At 34.4% G+C, this 22817-nt stretch overlaps 6 protein-coding genes across 9 annotated transcripts; 4 read left to right on the plus strand and 2 right to left on the minus strand.

The window, feature by feature from the left end:
* Positions 1-2: 2 nt before the first annotated feature.
* On the plus strand, positions 3-1444 carry LOC123216105 (cysteine-rich repeat secretory protein 55). Its single transcript, XM_044636470.1, has one exon. The coding sequence runs from the start codon at positions 563-565 to the stop codon at positions 1322-1324; it is 762 nt and encodes a 253-aa protein (XP_044492405.1). The 5' UTR covers positions 3-562; the 3' UTR covers positions 1325-1444.
* Positions 1369-5123, minus strand: LOC123216104 (asparagine--tRNA ligase, cytoplasmic 2). The gene is made up of 8 exons (XM_044636469.1): positions 4186-5123; positions 3806-4042; positions 3080-3664; positions 2436-2621; positions 2260-2324; positions 2020-2149; positions 1870-1928; positions 1369-1727 (listed from the first exon to the last, which is right to left on the minus strand). The coding sequence occupies exons 1-8, from the start codon at positions 4672-4674 to the stop codon at positions 1544-1546; spliced, it is 1935 nt and encodes a 644-aa protein (XP_044492404.1). The 5' UTR covers positions 4675-5123; the 3' UTR covers positions 1369-1543.
* Positions 5124-5439: 316 nt separating this feature from the next.
* Positions 5440-6374, plus strand: LOC123216107 (EPIDERMAL PATTERNING FACTOR-like protein 9). Its single transcript, XM_044636473.1, has 3 exons — positions 5440-5804; positions 5894-5961; positions 6045-6374. The coding sequence occupies exons 1-3, from the start codon at positions 5732-5734 to the stop codon at positions 6228-6230; spliced, it is 327 nt and encodes a 108-aa protein (XP_044492408.1). The 5' UTR covers positions 5440-5731; the 3' UTR covers positions 6231-6374.
* Positions 6375-9911: 3537 nt separating this feature from the next.
* On the plus strand, positions 9912-12609 carry LOC123216711 (dCTP pyrophosphatase 1-like). 3 transcript variants are annotated; one of them, XM_044637231.1, is made up of 3 exons: positions 9912-10023; positions 11465-11592; positions 12128-12609. In XM_044637231.1, the coding sequence occupies exons 2-3, from the start codon at positions 11470-11472 to the stop codon at positions 12380-12382; spliced, it is 378 nt and encodes a 125-aa protein (XP_044493166.1). In that variant the 5' UTR covers positions 9912-10023; positions 11465-11469; the 3' UTR covers positions 12383-12609. The 3 variants fall into 3 exon arrangements, with proteins under 3 accessions (XP_044493166.1, XP_044493165.1, XP_044493164.1); XM_044637230.1 differs by lacking the exon at positions 9912-10023 and adding an exon at positions 11257-11367; XM_044637229.1 differs by lacking the exon at positions 9912-10023 and having other exon boundaries at positions 11376-11592.
* Positions 12610-16762: 4153 nt separating this feature from the next.
* Positions 16763-17719, plus strand: LOC123216710 (ylmG homolog protein 1-2, chloroplastic-like). The gene has a single exon (XM_044637228.1). The coding sequence runs from the start codon at positions 16849-16851 to the stop codon at positions 17494-17496; it is 648 nt and encodes a 215-aa protein (XP_044493163.1). The 5' UTR covers positions 16763-16848; the 3' UTR covers positions 17497-17719.
* An 899-nt stretch (positions 17720-18618) lies between these two features.
* Positions 18619-22216, minus strand: LOC123216709 (abasic site processing protein YoqW). 2 transcript variants are annotated; one of them, XM_044637226.1, is made up of 8 exons: positions 21984-22214; positions 21722-21878; positions 21204-21289; positions 20762-20874; positions 20297-20362; positions 19956-20065; positions 19752-19817; positions 18619-19316 (listed from the first exon to the last, which is right to left on the minus strand). In XM_044637226.1, the coding sequence occupies exons 1-8, from the start codon at positions 22076-22078 to the stop codon at positions 18834-18836; spliced, it is 1176 nt and encodes a 391-aa protein (XP_044493161.1). In that variant the 5' UTR covers positions 22079-22214; the 3' UTR covers positions 18619-18833. The 2 variants fall into 2 exon arrangements, with proteins under 2 accessions (XP_044493161.1, XP_044493162.1); XM_044637227.1 differs by lacking the exon at positions 20297-20362 and having other exon boundaries at positions 21984-22216.
* Between the last annotated feature and the right edge of the window lie 601 nt (positions 22217-22817).

Here is a 22817-nt window from a genome sequence, read left to right on the forward strand (position 1 = left end):
AAGTATAAGTTAAATTTCAACATCCACCAATTTTCATGCAAGTACCTTCCTTTAATTTCACTTTTGAAGGAGGTGCCCAATAAATTTTGCTCCTCAAAACAACCAACTCTCATCTTCCTCCCACCTATCTACATATATAATTGCCACTAGTGGGATTTGACTTCAACGACATTTCCAATAATCCCAGTAGCTTGTTAAGGCTTTAATGGTGTTTTACTAACAGAATAGTGCAGCTTCCGATTCTTTTCTTGTGTTTAGTTTCTCAGAGACATGAAAATCATCAAACAAAGTTCAACAATCAATGTTGCAGAATTTTGTACTTAGTTTCTCTGAGGATAATCTCAGTTGTGCTATGCATCTCAATTATGAATAGAATAATTTGTATAAAAAGGAAAACAGCAAAGGCTTTCGAGTCTTCCACTCATTATGGTACCTAGTGATCATATGAAGAGAGCTGAGTCAATAATGTCCGCCGTGGTGTCCCACTCCAATAATTTCTTCCACTCACGTCATTATAAGAACCTTCAATTGGGGGAGCTTCAAATGAATAAAAATAAAAACAATGACTTTGCTACCAAGTTTCCTTATATTAACTTTTCTATGCATTTGTTTTGCTGCTGATCCTTTGGGGGATTATTGTAACACCAGCATAAGCGGCAGTAGCCAGATATCAGATAATATTGGTAAGTTGTTGGGTATACTGGTTCCCAATGCTTCCGCAACTGGTTATATTGCTACTTCCTATGGTGAAGACCAAAACAAAGTCTATGGGCTGGCACAATGCAGGGGAGATGTCAGCAGTAAAGATTGTTCAAGTTGTATCCAAGATGCTGAGAAGCAAATTCGCCAACGTTGTCCAGATGAAGCTGATGCTAGACTTTGGTATGACTATTGCTTTCTACGATATAGTGAGGAAAATTTTACTGAGAAAGTTGACACTGGTTATCACATCTTCTACTACAACATCGAAAATGTAACCGACCCTGAAAGTTTCAACAGAGAACTGGGAGCTTTAATGGACAAGATAAGATCAGAGGCTGTTGTGCCTGAAAACGAAGGGCTTGGGAAAGGCGAAGCAACACTTTCATCATTTCTTACTCTTTATGCTTTGGTGCAGTGTACAAGAGACCTAGCTCCCATAGATTGTGCTCAGTGCCTGGCTATTGCTGTTGGAAATTTCCCCATGTTCTGCAATAGAAGTAAGGGATGTCGAGTTCTATATAGCAGTTGTTATGTTCGCTATGAACTCTATCCATTTTTCTTCCCTCTTGATTCAAGCAATACCCAACCTGCTAATTCAATCAATGTAATTGTCTATCCATAGGTCATAGTCTGCCACATAAAAATCAGGTTCTTCAAAGAAAATGAGGCATGAACTTAAATAAATTTCATTTCAATCTGTATTCGCTATTAACTATATTTACAATATGTTTTTTCTGCTTGACCTCAATGTGTCTGTTTACATAACAATTTCTTTCAATAACACAAGCAGATCAAGATCGAATATCTTAGCCTTTGAAGTATACTTTGAATGGAAATCAGACTAATTGTTGGCTTTCCCCAGACTTCTGGGAAAAGGGATTGCATCTTTCACATCAGTGAGGCCAGTAATGAACAGAACCATTAGGTCAAATCCCAGACTAAATCCAGAGTGCTTGACTGTTCCATGCCTGCGCAGATCTAAATACCATTCATACTGCTCTTTTGGCAAGCCCAATTCCTCGATCCTGAAGCAAGATATCAATGAAAAATTCTAAGGACTTGAGAATGATACAGCATTAGAGGGATGTCATAGAAATTCCAGAAAACTAAGCATATTTATTCTCCCAAATTAGTTCGTATAGAATTGAACTGGGATTAGAGTACCACCTTGCATTCAGCTTATTAATACGTTCCTCATTTTGGCTGCCGGTAATCAACTTTCCAACCTGCGAGCATATGCATGGCTTCTTTATAACACATCTAGAATGTAATTTGCAATTAGATCCTCAATTGTTTTAGAAAAAATGTAGAGCTTACCTTTGGTACAACCATATCAAATGCTGCAACTGTTTTTCCATCATCATTAAGGCGTACATAAAATGGTTTAACCGCTTTGGGATAATTATATATGATTACAGGACTCTTATAGATCTCATCAGCCAAATGACTGTCATTAAAATCACAAAAAAAAAAAAAAAAAAATTAACAAGAGTTAACAACTACTTAACGCCTATCTCGGATACTTGCATATACAGATTAAAAATAGAACGTGGATACCTTAGATGCTCTGCTGTGAGAGCCACACCCCACTCAAGTTTTGCTTCGAAAATCTTTTCGGTAACCTGGTTAACAATTAATAGTAAAAGAAAAATACTTTTATGAAATAAAATTGCTGATGTCAACATGCTTTACAAAGTACAATATCAAAGGGATATGCAAAGCTTCAACTTTACCTTTTCCAGAGCTCTCACTGCATCTGTGTAGGTAATCTTTTCAATGGAGCATGACATCATTGATTGCAGCCGTTCAATACTGGTTCTGTCAATCCGACCGGAGATAAATTCCATATCTCTTCCGCATTTTTCAACAATCCAAGTGCAGAGGAACTTGAAATAGTCATCCGCACATTTCATGGCATCCTGAGAAATGCACAATGCACAAATCACAAATATAAACATATAATAATTACTCTACGTCTACAACAGCATGTCTAATCTGTTAATTGTAAAAGGCCTAATGTAGATAGCTCCAAATCTTAGCTGGTTGTTCTCCATAGTATGCAAGCATGAAGTCTTAAATAGAGAATACGTTTATCATTATTTTTTCCGCATAAATCTTTTAGTTGCCTGTCAGAAAGCACCATAACATGCGGTCAATAATGCTAACAGGATATGGTAATTATCTTGAAGGCATATACAGTGTTAATGACACCCAAATCAGTTACATTTGTAAATGAGTATACCTCTATGTTACAAACATGCAAAAACTGAATAACTTCTATAAATCTCCAGACCTTGTGAATGTATAATCAAAATGAAGACTATAGAAATATTAATTTAGATTGTGGTGAAATGACTTTGAAAAAGCAAACTCATACCTCTAATTGGGAAAAAGCAATTTCAGCCTCAGCCGTCCACATCTCTGCCACTTGTTTTGCTGATTCCTTCTTCTCTGCTCGAAATCTGGGTCCAAATGAGTAAACATTTCCGAGGGCACATGCATAACTCTCCAGATGAAGATGACCCGAGACAGTGAGATACGTCTGGCGAGAGAAGAAGTCTTCAGAAATGTTGATTTTATCAATCTTAATTGAAGGCACCGGTTTCGTTTTTTCTTTTGGCTCTAGTTGTGAAGCTAGTTCATTTGTCTTCCTTAGATCCTGAAGTGCTGCAGTGAGTGCTTCCTTATTGCTTTCACTTCTCTTGAGTTCTTCAACTTGATTGCTTTTTTCCTTTATAGCAGCCTTTATATTGTCAAGGGTAACACCTTCAACTTCCTTAGTGGCATTTGGCTCCTCTTTATCTGCTTTTTCTAGAAGAGTTGTAACCTGGAACTTCTCACTAAATCCTTCAGCATCAGTGACTGTGATAATGGGCACTTGAACATAAAAAAACCCATTGTTTTGGAAGAATGTGTGAGTTGCAAAAGTCAGGGAACTACGGATTCGTATAACAGATGACACCTACATGACGTTAAACATTCAAAGATTATTGTAATATCAAGAAGTTATGTGATGAGATAAAAGCCTCCCAATTGTAATGAAGGCTGCAAATTAGGCAGAAGAAAAAGTGAATTACAGAATAGCAATCGATGCAGAAACTACCGTAGTTGTACGAGGCCGAAAATGGGTAGAATCCCTTAGTTGATCGAGTGGTAGACGCTTCCTTGATAAGATATACTTATCACGATCAACCGTCCCAATATGAAGAATTTTTTCTACTTTGAGTTCAACAACATGTTTTCCCTGATTTGATGAATGATTCAACACACCTTCTGCTAATATGCAAGTTCCAGTGGGCAAAAGCCTGGCAGGCGAAGCTAAAGCAGACTCCACCACCACCTAAGATATCGTAATTCAAGTACAGAAGTAAATTTAATTTTCATTGGTTGAAAGAATTAAAAAAAAAAAAAAAGATTTATAGCTTCTAATAACTTATTTTCAGTAAGAAAATAACATGAACATATATAGTCATAACATGTTACCAGGAAAGGAGCTACAGAAGACCCATCACTAATTTGCAAGAAAAGAGTGGAAGGCGGTGGTGGCTTAGGAAGCACAGCTTCCAACTTCTCACGGATAGTGTTGGTACTACCACAACCAGCACCGCCACTCAACACCCTGATAATTGTCCTAAAAAACGGTATTCTTGATTGAAGAATCTCCACACAGGTCACGTCTTTTTCTCCACGTGGAGGGCTTAAATCCATTTCAGCAGCACCATGATCATCAGTTTTCGGTGCTGGTGCTGGTGTCACCAGCTCTTTTTGAACTTCTTTGGAAGACTTAACCCACCCGCCAATTACTAATCTTTCACCAATTAATCCCACCCCACCGTCATCACGTTCAACAATGCTTTTTACCAATACCCGGTTCGAGTACTTCGCTGCTAGACTCACCATGGCGGGGGAATTTCCGGTGACGGTTTCAGTGGCGTTGTTGGCCATGGTGTCAGTTTCTTGTTGAGAAGCCATTTTGGGAAGTGAAATAAGAGAGAATGAGAATTGAACAAACAAGAGAGTTGTTGAAGGAAAGTGCTTATGAGAAGAGACATGCTGACCGTGGCGATGATATAGAAGAGAGAAGGATGCTTTTCTTGGAAGTGATTGGCGAGGCGAAGGAGAATACAAAGGAAAGGGATTGTTTGGAGGAATGGAGAGAGATGTAGGCGGCAAGGTTTGGTATTCTTCATGATCGGGGCATTTCGCGGGAAGACTAACCGTTTTCCAAATAACAAGGCAATCGTTGGGCTTTAAAAAGGCTGGGCTTCTGTGTTACACTAGGAAAATTTTGACAGCCCAAAACTTTTTGGTGATCCTCAATAATTAAAGACCAAGCAAACTTTCTTGCAATGAAAGCCATTTATATACTAATGTAACTGGGAAACGACAATAGCCTGAATCATCATTTCCCAAGCCTGGTGTTAAATTTAGATTAAAACTGTCGTTGAAAATTGTAGATGCTTATTTTAAAACAAGAAGCAGGGATTGCATATGTGCAGTTCAAACTGGAACTCCATTGACCAAATAATATAAAATAATGAGTGTTTCACTGGGCTTCTACATTTATCCAAGGATCTGAGCAAATTTATCAAAGCCTGGAATCCCTAGATGCTTCTTTTGGTGGGTGAGATGCCTCTACCCATCTAGAGACATACGAGTGATTTTCTTGAATTCCCAAACAAAAATTATTCATAGAACTGAAATCCCTCTTTTTACCCTTCAAAATTTAGAACCAATATAATGTAAACAGGTGATTTCTAATAAAAGAAATGAGCATTTGTGTAATTGTAGCAATAGGGTTCGGCCCTCGCATTATGTTTTATTGGTTTAGCCCCAAAAATCAATCTGTCTGTTTAGGGAGCCTGGGGACCTCTAAGGTGTGCTACTCAGATTCACTGCAGATTTTACCAGTCTATCTCTTACGGCCATTATTTGGCCACAACTCTGTGAGTGTCTATCTAATTTATAATAATATTTCATATACCTTTCAACTCCATTTCATATCAACCTTCAAGGTTATTCCTCAAGAATGGCTAAGATTAAACTTTGCAACTTACTCTTGCTGCTCTTCGCTTTACTGCTTTCTGCATTTGTGATACAAGGTCATAATCCCACTTCTTTCTTTCTCCAAATCTTCATTCCTTCATTTTAAGATTATCAGAATTGCATGCTTATCCTTCCAGCATTGCAGGGTCTGGAACTCAGATAACACTTCCTCATCACCAAAGGTTCTTTGATTCCTCTCCATCTCATTTGAAGGTGAGTATTGAGTATACATTGACTCCAATGAGCTCAAACTGTGTTACAATACTTAATCTCCTTGTTTAAACATTTGTTGTCAGCTGGGAAGCAATGAAACTAAGATAAACAGGAATTCAAGAAGATTAATGATTGGATCAACAGCACCAACGTGCACTTATAATGAATGCAGAGGTTGCAAATACAAGTGTAGAGCTGAACAAGTTCCAGTCGAAGGAAACGATCCAATCAACAGTGCATACCACTACAAATGTGTATGCCACAGGTAAAAATTTGACCAAAATCAGTATATTATGGAGCAGATTGTCTCTTCAATTAGCTAATTCCATATTAGCTGTGTAGTGTCCATCTGGGACGCATCAATTTTCAGCTCTTCGATAATAATGCAACTTTATTGGCGAAAATTAATTCAATTTCACACTCTTGCTGCTCTTTCTTGTCTGTTATTTTCTGAATTTGCTGTATCTGGAACTGTAAAATTCATACATCATGAGTCTTATCTTCTATGAATCGTCCTTGTTTGTCTCTAGCTAATTTTATAGGTATATAAATCGTAGTTAAAAACAACTGTAAACTCACATGAAAGCTTTTATATGAGATAAGACACCTGTTCACCACACAGTCACAATCACAATATTTAAATTTGTCTAGTGTTTTTGCTCTATACGTACATGTTATATATATATATATATATATATATATATATATATATATATATATATATATATATATATATATATATACACACATGCCCGAATTTGCCTTCTGAAGTGTTGAAACTCATTGATGTGAAATAAGAAATTACAAGGATGGCTTCTGGGAAACACTATAGACACTGTTCTGTAAGGTGAAATGAATGCATATATATTATTATTATTTTTGTATATTTATTAATTTAATCACAAATAGAATAAAATATGGCGTAATGCATCCGTTCCATCTACTGGTCTTGGTTTCTCTCGTAAAATAATAAGAAATGGCTATAAATGCAGATAGGTAGCAATGCTAGGGTTTAGGGCAGTGCAAAGATGGATAGATAAAAAGAAAAATGGGAAGAAATGGAAGTGGTCTGCAAGTGGGCACATGGAAGTGGTCCCAAATTAAGAAATAAGCTGAAAAAAAATCACATGGGCAACTTATTTGAATTCATTCATCTGCAGAAAAGGTAAAACTGAAACGAATGAATAAAGCCAGAAGCTTATATATCAGGCAATGGAGGACCCATTTTTCAGTGTACAAAAACAAACAAGTCCCCCCAACATATACATACGAACAAATGTTGATATGCATAACGACTTTTATTGAAGAGGGATCCAATGAGATTCTTAGAACAGGGAGGAAATATTATTTATATTATACTATTATAGGAACAAAATTTTCATACAAATTATTCTGGTACAGAATGAATGCAATAGAAAGATTCAAATATATTGAATGATGAAAATAAAAAAAGGATTAAATTAAAGAGTAAATGAAAATGATCACATACATTATAATCATGCCAATTTATATAAATTTAATTATATATCTTTAAAATATTTAATTTTTTTGCGTGTTTTTATTAAGGTCTGGGTAAGAACTGATGAATGAAGGGATAGAGTTAACTTTCGAAGCTCTGAATTCAGCATTAAGTACTGCATATGGGTAGGTTAAGCCCGTGACAACACCGGTACCTGTAAGAAACCAAAATGCCAAATTTTTATTAGTCCAATTGTGAGATGCCCACCATTAATTCCATCCAATTTTCTTGTACTAAAACAATCAAAACCCTCGAAAGCAACTCTTTGGCATCAAGAAAAAGAAATCATCGGCCAATGTTGTCCGTGGTCTAATCAGTAATGACAATTAACCAGTCAACTCTCCTAATTAATTTTTCGAATAAACATTTACCAACTTTTTTTGTCCCACAATGGAAGGTCACAGAAAGACAAGCAATATCTTTGAAAATTCTGGTGTTGTTCCTCGTCCAGTTATATATAGTTTCACTTTCGGTCCGGGATAATATTCAATTCCATATTGATAGCGGCTCTAAAATTTTTTTTCTTTTTAATCTTCATGAAAGTCTAAGACTAGGACTACGTAATATATACGTAAACGTTCAGAATGAAAAGGTTACATGTGATGTGAGAGCATGGAACAGAGAATTTAGCAAAGAAAATCCTTCGTTTCTGAGTGATGTATCTCCTAATTACGGATATCAGGACTTAAGAAGTCAACAATCTTGCATGATATAGCTGTAGAATATACTGCAGAATCATATTTTAGATTCAATAAGGTCTCACTCTAGTTACTGTTCTCTAACGTTGCTCGTGAAAATTTAAGAATAAAAAAGAAAAGGGTTTGAAAGTCAAATTGAGATCTCTCAGAAAAGTCTTATATTGCAGTGGCAGAACATATTGTCTCCAGGTCTTACGAAGACTGTGTCATGAAATAAGAGAGATGTCAATCTATAACTTGCATATTTTTGTTTCTGCAGATACAATATTAATTTGTTCTCAATGTCGAACGCATGGAGATTTTCAACGGGGAAAATCTGATATTTGAAAATAGTCTCCAACAGTAAATTGAGTTAATCGGAAATTTAGGTAGGAATAATTAAAATCAATTTGGAAAATCTGTAGTGATAGCCTGATAGGTATGTATGTTTGATTTTCTTGGACTCATCACATGATCTCCGATTGTCATGGCAATTAAAGAAGGGCACAGTGAGCATGCTTATGTAGCATTACTCTTACAAAATATTACCGTTTTTAAAAGCTTCAGAGTTTTGCAACCTGCTCAACTTTTTGTTTTATCTTTAAACCCTTATTTAGGCTTAGCAATAGAAAAATATAAATTATAAAGCGATTCTAGCATGCATCAGTGTGTGATTAATTTGCAGTAACAACGTTTTTTTGGAAGGGTGGGGGTGTGGCACTTAGGGGGATGATAAATTAAAGAATGTATAGACAATATTTAATGTAGTTGAGAGCCCCTAAACTGGAGCCGAATCGATTAACACCTGGAACAAGTCACCGAGTTGCGCAGCAAAATATATTAAAATTCTGCACGTCTCACGCATGGATATTCAGCCATAATTATCCACTTAGCATTGAAGGGAACAGCTAATATACACAAAACAGCTTTGAACGGTAGCGTAAATGGAAAAATACGTGGAATTTTGAAGGGTAGTTTAAATGGAAAGAACATGTCGAATTCTTAAGGGAAGGGGTTGGAGTTCAAGATTTAGCAGGACCATTTAAAATCAGACTTTAAGCATTTGTTTGGTACATTGGTTGTGCGATGCAAAATATAACAGTATTTTTGACCTAATATTTCAGATTAAATGCAGGCATAATGTTTTACCAGAAATATCATGGAGATCAAATATAAAAGTGAAAATTATGATAACACTTATGTTGACTTTATAAAAACGGTGGGATGGGAGCACCGGCAAAGTGAAAAGGGACACAGATTGGTTTGACAATTCAAGAATCTTCTTCCGTGGACATTGTACATGTAGGGGTCTTATCTTATCTCATTTCCATTTCCTTATTTTCCTCCGGGTCTTGCTTCTTTTTAAGTCAAGCAAGTAACATGTGAAGAAAATGACTATGGCTTTTCTTTGTCTCTTGTTTGCTTGCGCTATTTATTTTATGTCACGCTTTCGTACACAACTATGATTGCTTTCTTGTACAGGGATTTTAATTTTCCAAGTAATTATATATAAAATTAGCGGTGAAGTTGTTGTGTGATTTTGCCCAAATGATGGGATCCAAATAAACAAAAGAAAGGATGAACCTTTTGTAATTAGGAGCTTCTCGTGCGCCACATGACAGTGACTAAAAGATGTGAATGTGATTGAAAGTCACTAGCAAGTTGGAATACGGAAAAGGTTTGTGAGCCCGCGAAGAAAGACCATAGAAAAAAGTGTTAAGTGGAGAAATTTGATAATTCAACACATAACAAACATCAACAATAGGCGAGAGAAAATTCAAATGAGGGAATAACAAAGGTTTCAACAAAAAGGGAAGAAAGAAGAAATAGTTGTCAAAGTAAAGAAGATTTTGAGCCTCAACCAAAGTGAGTTTTTTCAATTTCTTCTAACATATTCTTTTGTACATAATTTTGGTGTATTTGTTATGTGTTCCTCTAAGTTTCTCTATACAACCTTGGTGGTGGTTGTGGATTTATTTTCTATTCGCAGGTATTAGAAATATATAGGGTTCAAGAAAAACTTATATTTTATATTGTTAGAAATATATTGAATCAATCAATTACGTAGATATGTGAATATATAAGTTATTGACATAGATATAAAGTTGTGTTTGGAATCGTAGAAAAAGTCGGTAAGACAATATATTTGAATAAATAAACACAAATAAATGTTGGTTGTTCCAATAAACAATTAGGTTTATAAAACATCACAATGAAATTTTCGTTCCAAGGATTTCTTTCAATCATCTTTATCAATAATACCATCATGAATTATTTTTTTCTTTTCTAGTAATTCTTATTACTAATTGTTAGATTATTCATTTCTTCCGATTATCTTCATCGTTGATCATTGTTCTATTTTCACTATCTTTACTATCATTCCTACTAATTTTCAATTTCCCAGAAAAATACCTTAGTACTGTTATATTTATATTTTTCTGAATTGAAAAAAAGAATGAGTGAAGAAGAATGAAGAGAGAAGAGATACAATGAAAAATAGGTGATAGAACAAAAGAATAAAGAGAAAGATTGTGAAAATAAATAAGTGGGAGAAGAGGATTAGACATAATAGGGAAAATTGGAAAATGAAAATGAAAATCCATAAATATTGTGGATAATAAAGAAAATATATTTTAAAATTTTTTCATAATTTGTGTTAAAAGGCAAAGTTTATTATTAATAAACGTCGGTGAGAGAGAAATTAGACTTTTCCAGTTTTCACATTCGTTTTACCGAACCTCAAGTGGGAAATAGATATTTGGCCTAATAGTAGGAAAGATAGAATGGGTAAGAACAGTAATGAAATAAACCTAACTCTTAATATTTAATTATTAATTATGAGTTTGCAATAAATGATAACCACAGAAAATTTAATTCAATTAATATTATATTTTCCATTTAAAGTAATCATTAAATAAAATAAATAGATGGATATTTATTTGGTAATAAGAAAACAATCTTCCTTAATAAGATAATCTTTATAATAAAAAGGGAAAAAAATATAATTCTTTATTTCTTCTTATAGAAAAATAGTCTAACTGGCGATACACCGTAACTTGTCACGTGTTAAACGTATGTACATTTTGTGCCAGAGAGGAATTTACTAATTCTCTTATTCTCTCGATAGAACATACCCTATTGTTTTTGGGTCTCTTCACGTCTCTCTCTTCTGCTCTTTTTATATTCACATCAGCCTTTTCCAAGAAAATTGTATACTGCAAACTTTCTCTGATTGCTTGCGTTTTACTTTCTCTCTCTTACTCTCCTTCTTCTTCTGACGACTGTTTTTTGTTTTCTTTTTGTTAAGAAATCATGACCGGTGTCTCTCAGGGAGAAAGTGTCACTCTTGATCTTCTCAAGAAGAAGATGGATGAGTTTGCCAAAGAACGCAACTGGGAACGCTTTCATAGCCCCAGAAACCTCCTTTTGGCGCTGGTATGACTCCTTCACGTCTCCACTCTAATACCTTTTATGGGTTTTTCTCCTTTTTCCGTATATGTTGTTTTTGCCTATTTGCCTTGATGTCCTGGTGGCGGTAGAGAGGTAGACGATACGCACTCGCGTCATTATTGTTTCTTTCTTAAATTTTGTAAAGGTTGGATTTTTATTTTTTATTTTTGAAGATTTGACCAATGAATACAACCAAAAGCCAGTTGTATTAACAGAATCTGATTGGTAGGATACCAAATTGAATTTGCAAGTGGGCTTATGCCTTTTCCCTTCTCTTGATTTTCCATCAACTTGCTTAAGCCTCAAGTTAGGGTTTAAACCCTTTAACCATTTCTATAGAAAAGTTGTTTAACCAGATTCATATGACCAAATCTCTTTTTTGTGTTGTTATATGTTGCAAATATCTTTGAAACCAACTTTTTAAAAGCTTTTACATTTTTTCTGTTATTTATTTTGTCTCACTCCGGTAAATTAACAGTGAGTATTGTGATTGATGAACCCTTATATGATTGACAAACAGGTGGGTGAAGTGGGAGAGCTTAGTGAGATATTCCAATGGAAAGGAGAGGTACCAAAGGGATTGCCTGATTGGAAGGAAGAAGAAAAAGTTCATCTTGGGGAAGAGCTCTCAGACGTTTTGCTCTATCTCGTCAGGCTTTCTGACATGTGTGGTGTGGATTTGGGGAAAGCCGCTCTCCGTAAGGTTGAACTTAACGCCATTAAATACCCAGCCAGTGTCACCAAAACTTCATCAGACAAAAACAACAATGCATGATTTCATTTCATCTTTTGATCTCCTGGGCTAATATACAATCTAGTTTGTAGATTTTGATGGGGTTTTAATTTAATGTTGTTTTCATTGCATGGAGATGGAGACTAGTGTTAATTAATGCAGTCTTGGGCTTTTGATCAGTGATTTTACATGTATTGTTGAATCGTATCCCTCTGACATATGTGAGATATGGTATTGTGATCTCATAACAAAGATTTACTTTTTCAGTATTTGATGTTTTGGCTTCTTCGTCTTCTTACCTTATCCAGTTTATACCGGAATCGCCAATGAACAATTTTGCCTTCTGCTCTGCCGCTGTCAGTGCCGCCACCACCAACTTCTTCTGAAAATGAATACTTAGTCAATTCAACTATTACTTATTCAATTTCATTACGCCTAGGTCTTTACTGGTTCTTTTGCAATTGGTTGCCACGTAAGTTTCATCATACTAGTCATTAACTATTCGACAAACCAGCAGATTGTTTGTTTTATTATAAGAAAAATAATAAAATATTTTGTCACTTCAGTAGGATATGGTATTTAATAAATGAATCATTATCCAATTCATTTATTGTATTGGCTTGGATATATATTAATTGTCTTTCATTTTGAGTTATCGTGGTTTGTACTGGATTATTTGTGTTTTCTGGGGAGGTTCTCTTCTGAAGTTTTTTAAATCACTCTACTCCTCTCCGTTAGAAGTGCATAAAATTATCTGCTTTTAACTTCATGAAAGCTTCTAGGTCCTCTATTTTTTAATTTCTTTACGTTTTTTAAGGTGAATTTATAAAGGCCAAAAGACTTGTTCATACTCAAGGTTTGATATAATCTTAAACTCTCATTTATCAATTCTAGGGTTTTGATCGTATTCCTTCCAAAGAAATTTTGTCTTTTCGACTTTAATAGATACTGGTCAAAGGTTCAAATGAAAGGAGAAAAATCGTTGAAAAAAAAAAGAACAATTGAGGGGGAGGGTAGTCAACGAGGATACTGGAGTTTGAGAATTAAATTCAAAGAAAAAAATTGTGATTTTTTAAAATTTACTCTAATAGTGAAATGGTATATTTTTAAGGTTTAAGGGAGGAAGGAAAAGAAAAAAAAATTTAAAAGGTTAAAATTACGTTAATTTTAATTTTTTATAAATAGGTAAATGAGATTTTAAAAAATAAAAATTTGAAAACTATATATTTTAAATGAAAATAAAATTTGTTCCCAATATTTTGTAATAAAAGGATAATTTATTTTGTTATAATTGTCTGTGTCATATATATATATATATATAGGCACACGAATAATTTTAATATATGTATATACTAAAATTAGAATTATTCCTCTTAAAATTTCCAAATTTTATCCGTGAGGTATCATCAAATACAATTAAATATAATTAAAAAATATCACAATTTATCTTATTGAATTGTTTTTCTAGGGTAAAAGATCTGTATTGGATATGATCTTGTCAGCGTACCTTCCTCTGATGATAACTCTGCTCATTAAATTACTAAATTTTTCGATTGATCAATTATCATATATATATATATATATATATTAATACGCGCCTTCGTATTTTGCTCTTTATCCATACAGGTTTGGATTATTGTTATTGTAATTAGGGAAACTTTATGGTATTTGATTACTAGATCAATAATATTTACAAATAATTAAATACTAGCTTTATAAATAAATAAATAAATTTATGTGTTGTCATTAAATGATTTAAATTAAAAAATAAGTACATGATTAATCACCCAAGTATTTATAGGTATACATTAATACCTCTTATTTACCTTTGTAGTTCAATTTTTAAAATATATTAACCAATTATATGATATATTATATATATTTATTTATATATTTAAAAATAAACACACTTAATATTATCTTCTTTGCTTTAAACTCTGAAGCGTACATTCACTCCAGGACAAAGATGGAGGAGGGGCAGTGATGAAGATGAATCAAATATTAAGAAAACAAAAGTGACATTTATTCACAGGCATTAAAGGATTGATAGTGATCAGTAGTACATCACACCAACTACCTAATCATCTTATAGTTTAGAAGAACCCATCTCTTTCAATCATTACCACCACAAACCTAACTTTAAAAATTAAAATCAAGTCCAATATTTTATTACACACCAGCACTGCACTGGGCCTTGTGCTTCATAATGTGTATCATTTTTGCCATTATGACCATCATGATTAACATCATAATCCACCTTTATGGTAAATATATAAGACTTATAGAATGAGTTTGCCCAAACACTTGCTCAAACACCCAACAGTTTGAGACAGACATGCTGAGAAGAGGGACTATAAGTATATCAATGTTCTCAAACTCCGCTCTGTTAGTAGGGTGGTGTCGTGGCACACGCAGGCGGACAAGGAGACGGAGAGGCGGCACCATCCGGTTAGGGAACAAACGGCGGGGGTTCTGCCTTGGATCACGTCCGGTGCTTCAATGGGGAGTCATGGTTGGTCCTTTTAGAATGTTGAAGAAAATTATCATAGAAATCACACCTAATGGAAGGCTGATAGATGCTTGTTATTGGTCTTTGCCTTACTTCTTCCGACCACAAATATTTCCATTGTGTTGACCACTAGAAGCATCAATTTTCTTTTTATTGGCTGTATTTTCTTTTGTTGAATTATGTGATAGAGGGAACATTAATACTTCCCAATTTGATGGCAAGTTATTGCTTTGTAAAATGTTCAAAGTGGTGTTGCATGTAATATAAAGGGAGGTTATCTTTTAGATTTGTGGAAATTTTAATGGGGTTGGAGAAGAATGATCTTGAGTTCAGCTTTGTGGTCTCAAGTGTGTTCATAAAAACCATGATCTGAAAGCAAAATTGGGAGTTTTGTGGTGGTTAGGGATTTGATTGATTACATGGTATAAAACTAGTTCCAAGTCAAAATCATCATCACAATAATTAAGAGCACTTAGCCTGTAGATCTTCCAAACTATGTGTTTAAGGCGTGAAAGAGACATTCAAAATGGATGCTTTCTGGATCTCAACTAAGGGTTCAATGATGATTGCAAAATTAGATACTTTATAAACTTATTAAGCGATGAGATTAACAAATAAAATATGGATATCAATCATTTCATTATCTAATTGAGCAAATGAGACAAGAGATTAAATTTTAAGTCTCTACCGTGTTCTAGTGAGCAACACAAACTAAAACCAAGTTATGAGATTGAACACGTCTTCATTTGACATAAGATGTTACTTATCTATTATAACATAAATAATAATAAAATTGTAAAACCGTTAGACAAATTTTATATTGACAGTTTATGTATGAGTATGATATAATCTATAAAAGGCCGAAAACGTGTGATTCAATAATGAAGAAGCATAACAAAAGTGTGATAGGTTGGATAATATTAAAAACGTTAAAAGTACAAGCTAATTGTAAGAAATATGACAGTAGTAACTAAAAATGACATGATAAATGATGTGACACTCATCAAACATGTAACAAATGGTGTGACGCATCATTGATAATGTTTTTTACTCGTCAAAATATGAAAAAAAAAACTTGATTAGGTGAAAATTCATGTGAAAAAAACAAGAGAATTTAATTAGAGTTTAGTTTTTCAGTATTTCTAGTTTTTTTAATTGTTCAAGAGTTTTATTATATTAATACTTTTAGTTTTATCTATTTAGCTTTTCGTTCTAATACTTTTGCCTTTTTCCACTCCATTATACATTCCTCTTTAATTTTTTATCAATCTAATAGAAGCCAATAAAAGATACACTTATAACAAGCCAAATTTAACAAATTAGACTAAAGGGAGGAATTAGACTTAATATGCATACAAGAGGAATTTAAAGGAACAAAAAGAAAATAAGGTTGCTCCCTTTGATTTTAGTTTATTAGGATTGTTATTATCCTATTTAGACTAGGATTATAAATAAGTGCATAAGCTTTAAGACAAATTGGTTCACATTTATATAATAAAATTGTAAGATACTTTTCGTTCATGTTAATTATAGACGTTTGATCAAAGTTTTTATACATTTGATTTGTGTCAATTATAAATATCGGATCAAAGTTTTTTTAAATTTGAAATTTGATTTAGCTTTCTAAGGCTTCCGACTTCCTTGCTTGCATGTAAAGTTTTATAATTTATCTGGAAGGTTTGCATCAGAGTATCTCTTCATGGGTACTAAATAAATATTGGTTAAATAGTATGTGAAAACTTCTAACTTTGATTTATATATGGAGGCTAAACTATCAAAGTTTATTAATACTATCAAGAAGATTAGAAATTTAGTAGTCTACAACTAAATTATAACTCGAGTTTGGGCCGTCAGATGGATCATGGGCCATACCTGAAGCCCTAATAAAAAATCCAAGAGTCACAGACGTTTTGGTTAAGCTCAAAAGGATAACCTTCCTTCTCGGCTTATCCTCCACCCAGTTCCTCGTGAGACCGAAGGTAACTCTTCCTGTCGTAAGATGGCGACTTCTCTCCTCTTCCACCGAGCGCCACTTTTCCTTTCAAATCCTATCCCCAACCCTAATCACCACTCTCACCGCTACATCCCTCTCTCTCTCCACATAAAAAATAAACCCCTCAAAGTCTTCCTCCGAACTCCCCAAATTCCAACTCAATCCCCCTTCCTCGTCGATTCAACTCGCACCATCACTACAATTTTATCTCTGACATTGTCTCTATCCGGTTTGTTTGCCAAATCCATCCAAAACTTTGCTGTCTCTCTAATCCCCAACCCTCAGAACCTCCTCTCCTTGCAGTCTGTACAAAATAACATGGTCCATACGGTGGGTCCCTTGTTTTTCGCGGCTACCCGTGACCGTCCTATCGGGTTGAACACGCCGCTGACGGTTGTCGCCGCCGGTTTGGCCAAGTGGCTTGATATATACAGTGGGGTTTTGATGGTTAGGGTTTTGCTGAGTTGGTTCCCGAACATTCCATGGGATCGCCAACCGCTTTCGGCGATTCGGGACTTGTGTGATCCTTATTTGAATTTGTTTCGGAATATAATTCCTCCTATTTTCGATACATTGGATGTTAGTCCGCTGTTAGCTTTTGCAGTGTTGGGAACGCTGGGCGCCATTCTGAATGGCAGTAGCGGAATATATTGAGGTGCATTAATGGGTGATGATGGACTAAAAGTAAGGAAAAATATTTTGTTTTTGTTTTAATTTTTTTTTCCGATAAGTCCTAATTGTAGTTCTACCGTAATCGTTCAACCCGTTGAGATAAATGAATTTTATAAGCTCGCCGAATTTTGTCCGTTGACTGAGATTATTATTATTATTATTATTATTTCCTTTTTAATGGAGATATTGTTGGATGGTTTTGATATGTATTGATTTTTTTTGTTTTTTTCTTTTGGGCATTCGCTGGTGATGTAGAACATTGTAGATACTTTTGGATCCTTGCTTGTCTGTTCTTAATCATGCTTCACATATTATTCAATTATTGGAAGTTTTTGCACTAGGTACGTTAGACTGTGAGGTTTCTTGTACAGCTGCAAGAGGCCTTTAGTTCTACGTATAACGGGGAGGCACCAGGTTTTGTAGGGGTTTGGTTTTAGTGTGCAGGTTTAGGTTAAATATCTACTCACGTCATCTGTGTTATCAAATTGCATACTCAAAAGTATCTATATATAACACTACACTTTTCTTGTAAGTTGTGTGAGGCCTTGTGTTTCAATGTCTTGCCTTCAGTGATAATGGAGTTATTTAAATTATTGCATGGATGGGAAAGGAGGGAATGGAAGCATTAGTTAGGTGTAGTTGGTGAAGTTTCTCTCTGGTACAGTATTGTTTGTTAATTAGATAATGGAGTGGTCGATTGGGTTTTCTGGCACTTTGGTAATTTTATCTTTATAATCATGTTTTTATTGATTTTTTGCTTCCCAATTAATTAGACGGTAGTCTGGTTCTTTGCTCAAGCTGAAAGTTATTCTTGTATTCTTCTACATGATGGTTTTCCTTTGGTTTCTTTGTAGTTGCCAACAATATGGAATACCAAGGGAAAATGAACTAGGGAATTTCCATTAATTTCATGTGTCAATTTTAACTTACCGCCAATGTACTTTAGGATATTTTTGTACTGCCAACACTTGGGTTCTTTGCCCTAGCGTACTCTTTTGAAAAGGAGAAACAAAAGGGATATAGGCCGTGCACAAACTGTTCCGGAAATCACAATCACATGTCAAAACGAGCGAAAAAAACAACTGAGCTGATATGTTAGCAAGGTTGAGTTTAAAGCAAGCTGTCACTTAATATTATGAAAGAATTCTACATGAAACTTATTAACATTTGTTGTGGTGGAGGAGTTCTCCAGCAGGAGAACACATTTCCCAAAAACCCGTGGACAGAAAACTCCCCTAGCCATACATTGTTCTATCCACCAAACTGCCACCACACAACCGCCACCTCTACCACCATCACCTAATTCTACATAAAATGTTTTATTTTTTCCCATAGTAGGAAAACAGTGTCGGCTGTTTATCCCCGACATCTGCACGTACTCCTTTCCTCTTGATCGGACTACCTATAGGTGGCTTTGAATCAGCTAAAAACTGCTCATAGTCTCGCTTTGTTTGACACTTTGTAGTACCGTCATTAGGAAGTAATGAAACCCGCGGCTTTGAATCATACTCTACTTCTGATGACAACTGAGCTCCTATGTGATCTGTGCTAAGGGGTTCCTCTTTCAGACTTTTTGATAAATTTGTCCCCGCAGATCTTTCAAATGTATTATAGCTTAGGTTTGATTCTTGTTCTATTCTTATTTCTTTGTGGCACTCTTCCTCCGAGCCTTCTGGCAGATTTGCCTTTATACACTTGTCCATTGAACTACTTTTCACAAAATTTAAACATTCTTCCTTTTTGCTTTCCTTTCTCAAGAAAAAGTTTGAGATAGGATTCTTCCCCCGAGTCTTAAACTGTATCTGCAGAATATGATATAACTACCATTTAGTGTGAAGCAGGAATTAAATCTAATGAAAAATCCTTGAGTGAAAAGCAATCATGTCTGTTTTGATAATCAAAGATGGTGTAAGTCATGAGAAGTCAGAAAGCACAGCAAGCTATGTACCTCATGATTTTTTTCTTTCTTTCAGTTGGTCAGTTATCTTATAATAAAATAAAAGCATAGAATTTTCTAATTCTGTACATTCATGTGAAAAACACGGAGCAAATTTCAGGGTCAATCACAGCAGTAAATGTGAGACATCTGCTCACAGTTAAGATTACAGAACTACTTGAACTATCTAATCGATTTAAGGGAACCCAGGAGATTGAAATTAAAAAAGGCATGATTAAGTTGGGCACAAAAGTTATCCCTATAAATTACATTGGGTAATAGCATATCCTACTGGACGTACCTCCTTAATGCACTCTGGCCCATCAAAAGACGGCTTACCCATAGCAGGTGTAACCGGATACCAAACCTGGGGATAATAAAGTATTAGAGTTCAGGAAACATGAATTTGTAACTGCCTACGCTTCATCCGCTTATCTCTTTCTATATAATACATTTCATATCTTTAGAAGATTTCATGCCATTACAACATTCATAAAGAACATACCAAATCTGAATCTTCATATGGTTTAAGTATCATATCATATCTGGAAGATGAAGAACCATTTAGCCATATGTCCATTGCTCCCTTGTCACCCAAAATCACAGGCATCCTGTCTACAATCATCAATCAATCAATAAATTAGCATGTGAAAGCTGATGAATTGAGTAGTAAACGGATGCTTCAAATTTTGGCAAAGAATGGCATGTGCTGAAAGTCTAGAATATTAAGTACTACATATAAAACTTTGGCATTCGAGTTTCCTTAATCAAAACTATAGACAAGCATAAAAGTTAGTATGACACTAGCACAGGCACTGCATATCGATTAAAACAAGCACAACTCACCATGCAGCCACTGCAAAGCAGATGATGAGGATGTCGTAAGTATGGTAAAAGTGTAAAGTATCTCACCTGGAAGCAAACAAGCACTTAAAGAATAAGCTCCTTAGCTGATGCAAAAAAAAGGAAAAGAAGAAGTAGAAGAAAGGGCTTTCCATCTAAAAGCTTTGAAGTTTTAATGTTTGATAATAGCCCAAAAAAGAAAAGAGAGTAACTATTAAAGTGGAGATTAACAGCAAACGTATGATACTTTAAACAAAAAATTTTATATTATAAGTTTTCCTCAATTAAATTACATCAACAGTTTAGCATTCATACCAAAATAAATATATGAAGAAGTTAGGCACCATCAGTTTGAGAATAAACAATAGTAAATATAAAAAAAACGGGGCACAAAATGCCAAACCAACAAAAGATGGTCATGAAATGTATGACATCTTGTAAAACTGCATATTAGAAGCTGAGGTTCACCTTCAGAGCTTTCCCAAGAATCATAGAGAGCTGCAAACACAAGAGGCTTGCCATCTTTAAAGTGAATGTAGTAAGGCTGCTTTTTTGAGCCATCTTTTTTCCATTCATAGAATCTGAAGAAGTCAATGAGGTCAAGTAAAGCAAGGAAAATTCGAAGAATTACAGGGGTCATCAAATTAAAAACCACTATCAATTTAGAATGTTACAACAAGCAAATGCAGCTCCCAAATATAACAGACATTTAGAAGGAAATATTTCATGGCATTATAGGAAACATGTTCTCTTATCCTTGTACACAAAGAGTGTTTATAAGGAAAAGCTTCAAACAATCAGCTAATCACATCCAGAAAACCTGCAACGGAACAAAAGATCAATAATATACTCATGCAACAAAGGGCACACATTTAATTTATCAACAAACCAAGATAAAATACATGCATACCCTTCTACTGCCACTAGGCACCGGTTTTTAGGAAGCAGGCGACGAAAAGAGGCCTTTTCAGATATTGATTCGGACCGTGCATTGAACTGTAAATAAGATGAAAACAATCTCACTGAACTTTGATAGTTTATGCAAATAAAAGGAAACAAATATGTGCAGTGAGGTTCTGCGAGACAATATAATTTTGAATATCAAAGTCTTTCATAATCAACACAACATCTTATATTTGATACATAGGTAGAATAAAACCACATTTAAAAAAGGACCATAAAAAATATAGGCCACAAAGAATTCAATAATCTGAAGGATCAGGATTTTTCAGACATACAGTGAGACAATTTCTCAACCATTCATCTATCTTAATCCAATTTTTTAATTCCAAACTAGACTCTTGGATTACAATAGACCAGCGGTTTCAATTCGAATTCTCCCAATCTAATATGCGATGTGTGAAATATTTAGCCATAATTTCATGTCATAACAAGTATAATCATAATACATGTATGAGAAAGCAATACCATCTTATAAAAATCAGCTTTCTCAGTTTTCTTAGTGAAACTAGGAATTAGTCCCCATTTCATACAATGGAGAACAACACCTTCGCCGTCAGATCCATCATCTCTCCTGACAACCAGAATATTTGAACCCGGTGCTACATTATACGACGGGCGGTACCTAAATATATTTAATTGGAGCAAAAGCCAAACAATCGTTAAGATTGAAGATATAAATGTAACGTACTAGTAGATGGCGCTCTTAAGAGACTGAAAGTGGGAATACCTGTCCGTGTTAACGCTACGGACGGGGCCGTTAGTGCAGTGACAAGCCCGGGGAATATCATCGACTCTGAGACTGCAACGCGCTCTTCCACACATGTTTGTTATGTTTGGCTTCTGTTGCCACTCCTTGCGCTATCAACAACTCAGTGAGGGCGGGGAACCGAAAAGACCAGAAATCCTTCTAGAAGCCACATTCGAATTGTGATTGCCTTCATCAAAATGTCCACGGTTTCGACACGTAGCTCTTTGCTTTTGATACAACCGTCCTACTCCTGTTTACTTTCTCTAATAAAATTTAAAATTTTAACCAATATAACACAGACACAGGGAAGGAGAAAAAATATTTATAAAATTAATAAAATTAATAAAATTGTCCAATTAAAATAATTAATTTTACAAATCATGCATCATTTTGTACATAAAAAATTTAAAATTTAATATTATATATTTTATATTATTATATATTGTATAATATGTTTTTAAAAATATAAAATTATAAAAAATTATAATTAATATATCATCATTATAAAAAATATAATAAATATCATTAAAATTTTAAAAATTTTCATAAATAAAATATATTAATATGTCTGAATAATATGTATTATATTATAAAATATATTTATTATTTATATTAATTTAATATATTTTATAATATATATTATTTATTATCCATATTATATTGTATAAATATTAGATAAGGTAAGATTTTCACAATCATGATTAGTGCCTCAACTCACGAGTGCTCTTTGGTTTTTTACTCTAAGAAAGTAACAAGAACTCTTGCCTTATAAAGGGTCTCATTCCCCCGTATGGGCTTTCCCCAAGATATAAA

This window comes from Mangifera indica, chromosome 5 (genome assembly GCF_011075055.1).
Source record: "Mangifera indica cultivar Alphonso chromosome 5, CATAS_Mindica_2.1, whole genome shotgun sequence".
In the NCBI taxonomy this organism is placed as follows: Eukaryota; Viridiplantae; Streptophyta; class Magnoliopsida; order Sapindales; family Anacardiaceae; genus Mangifera; species Mangifera indica.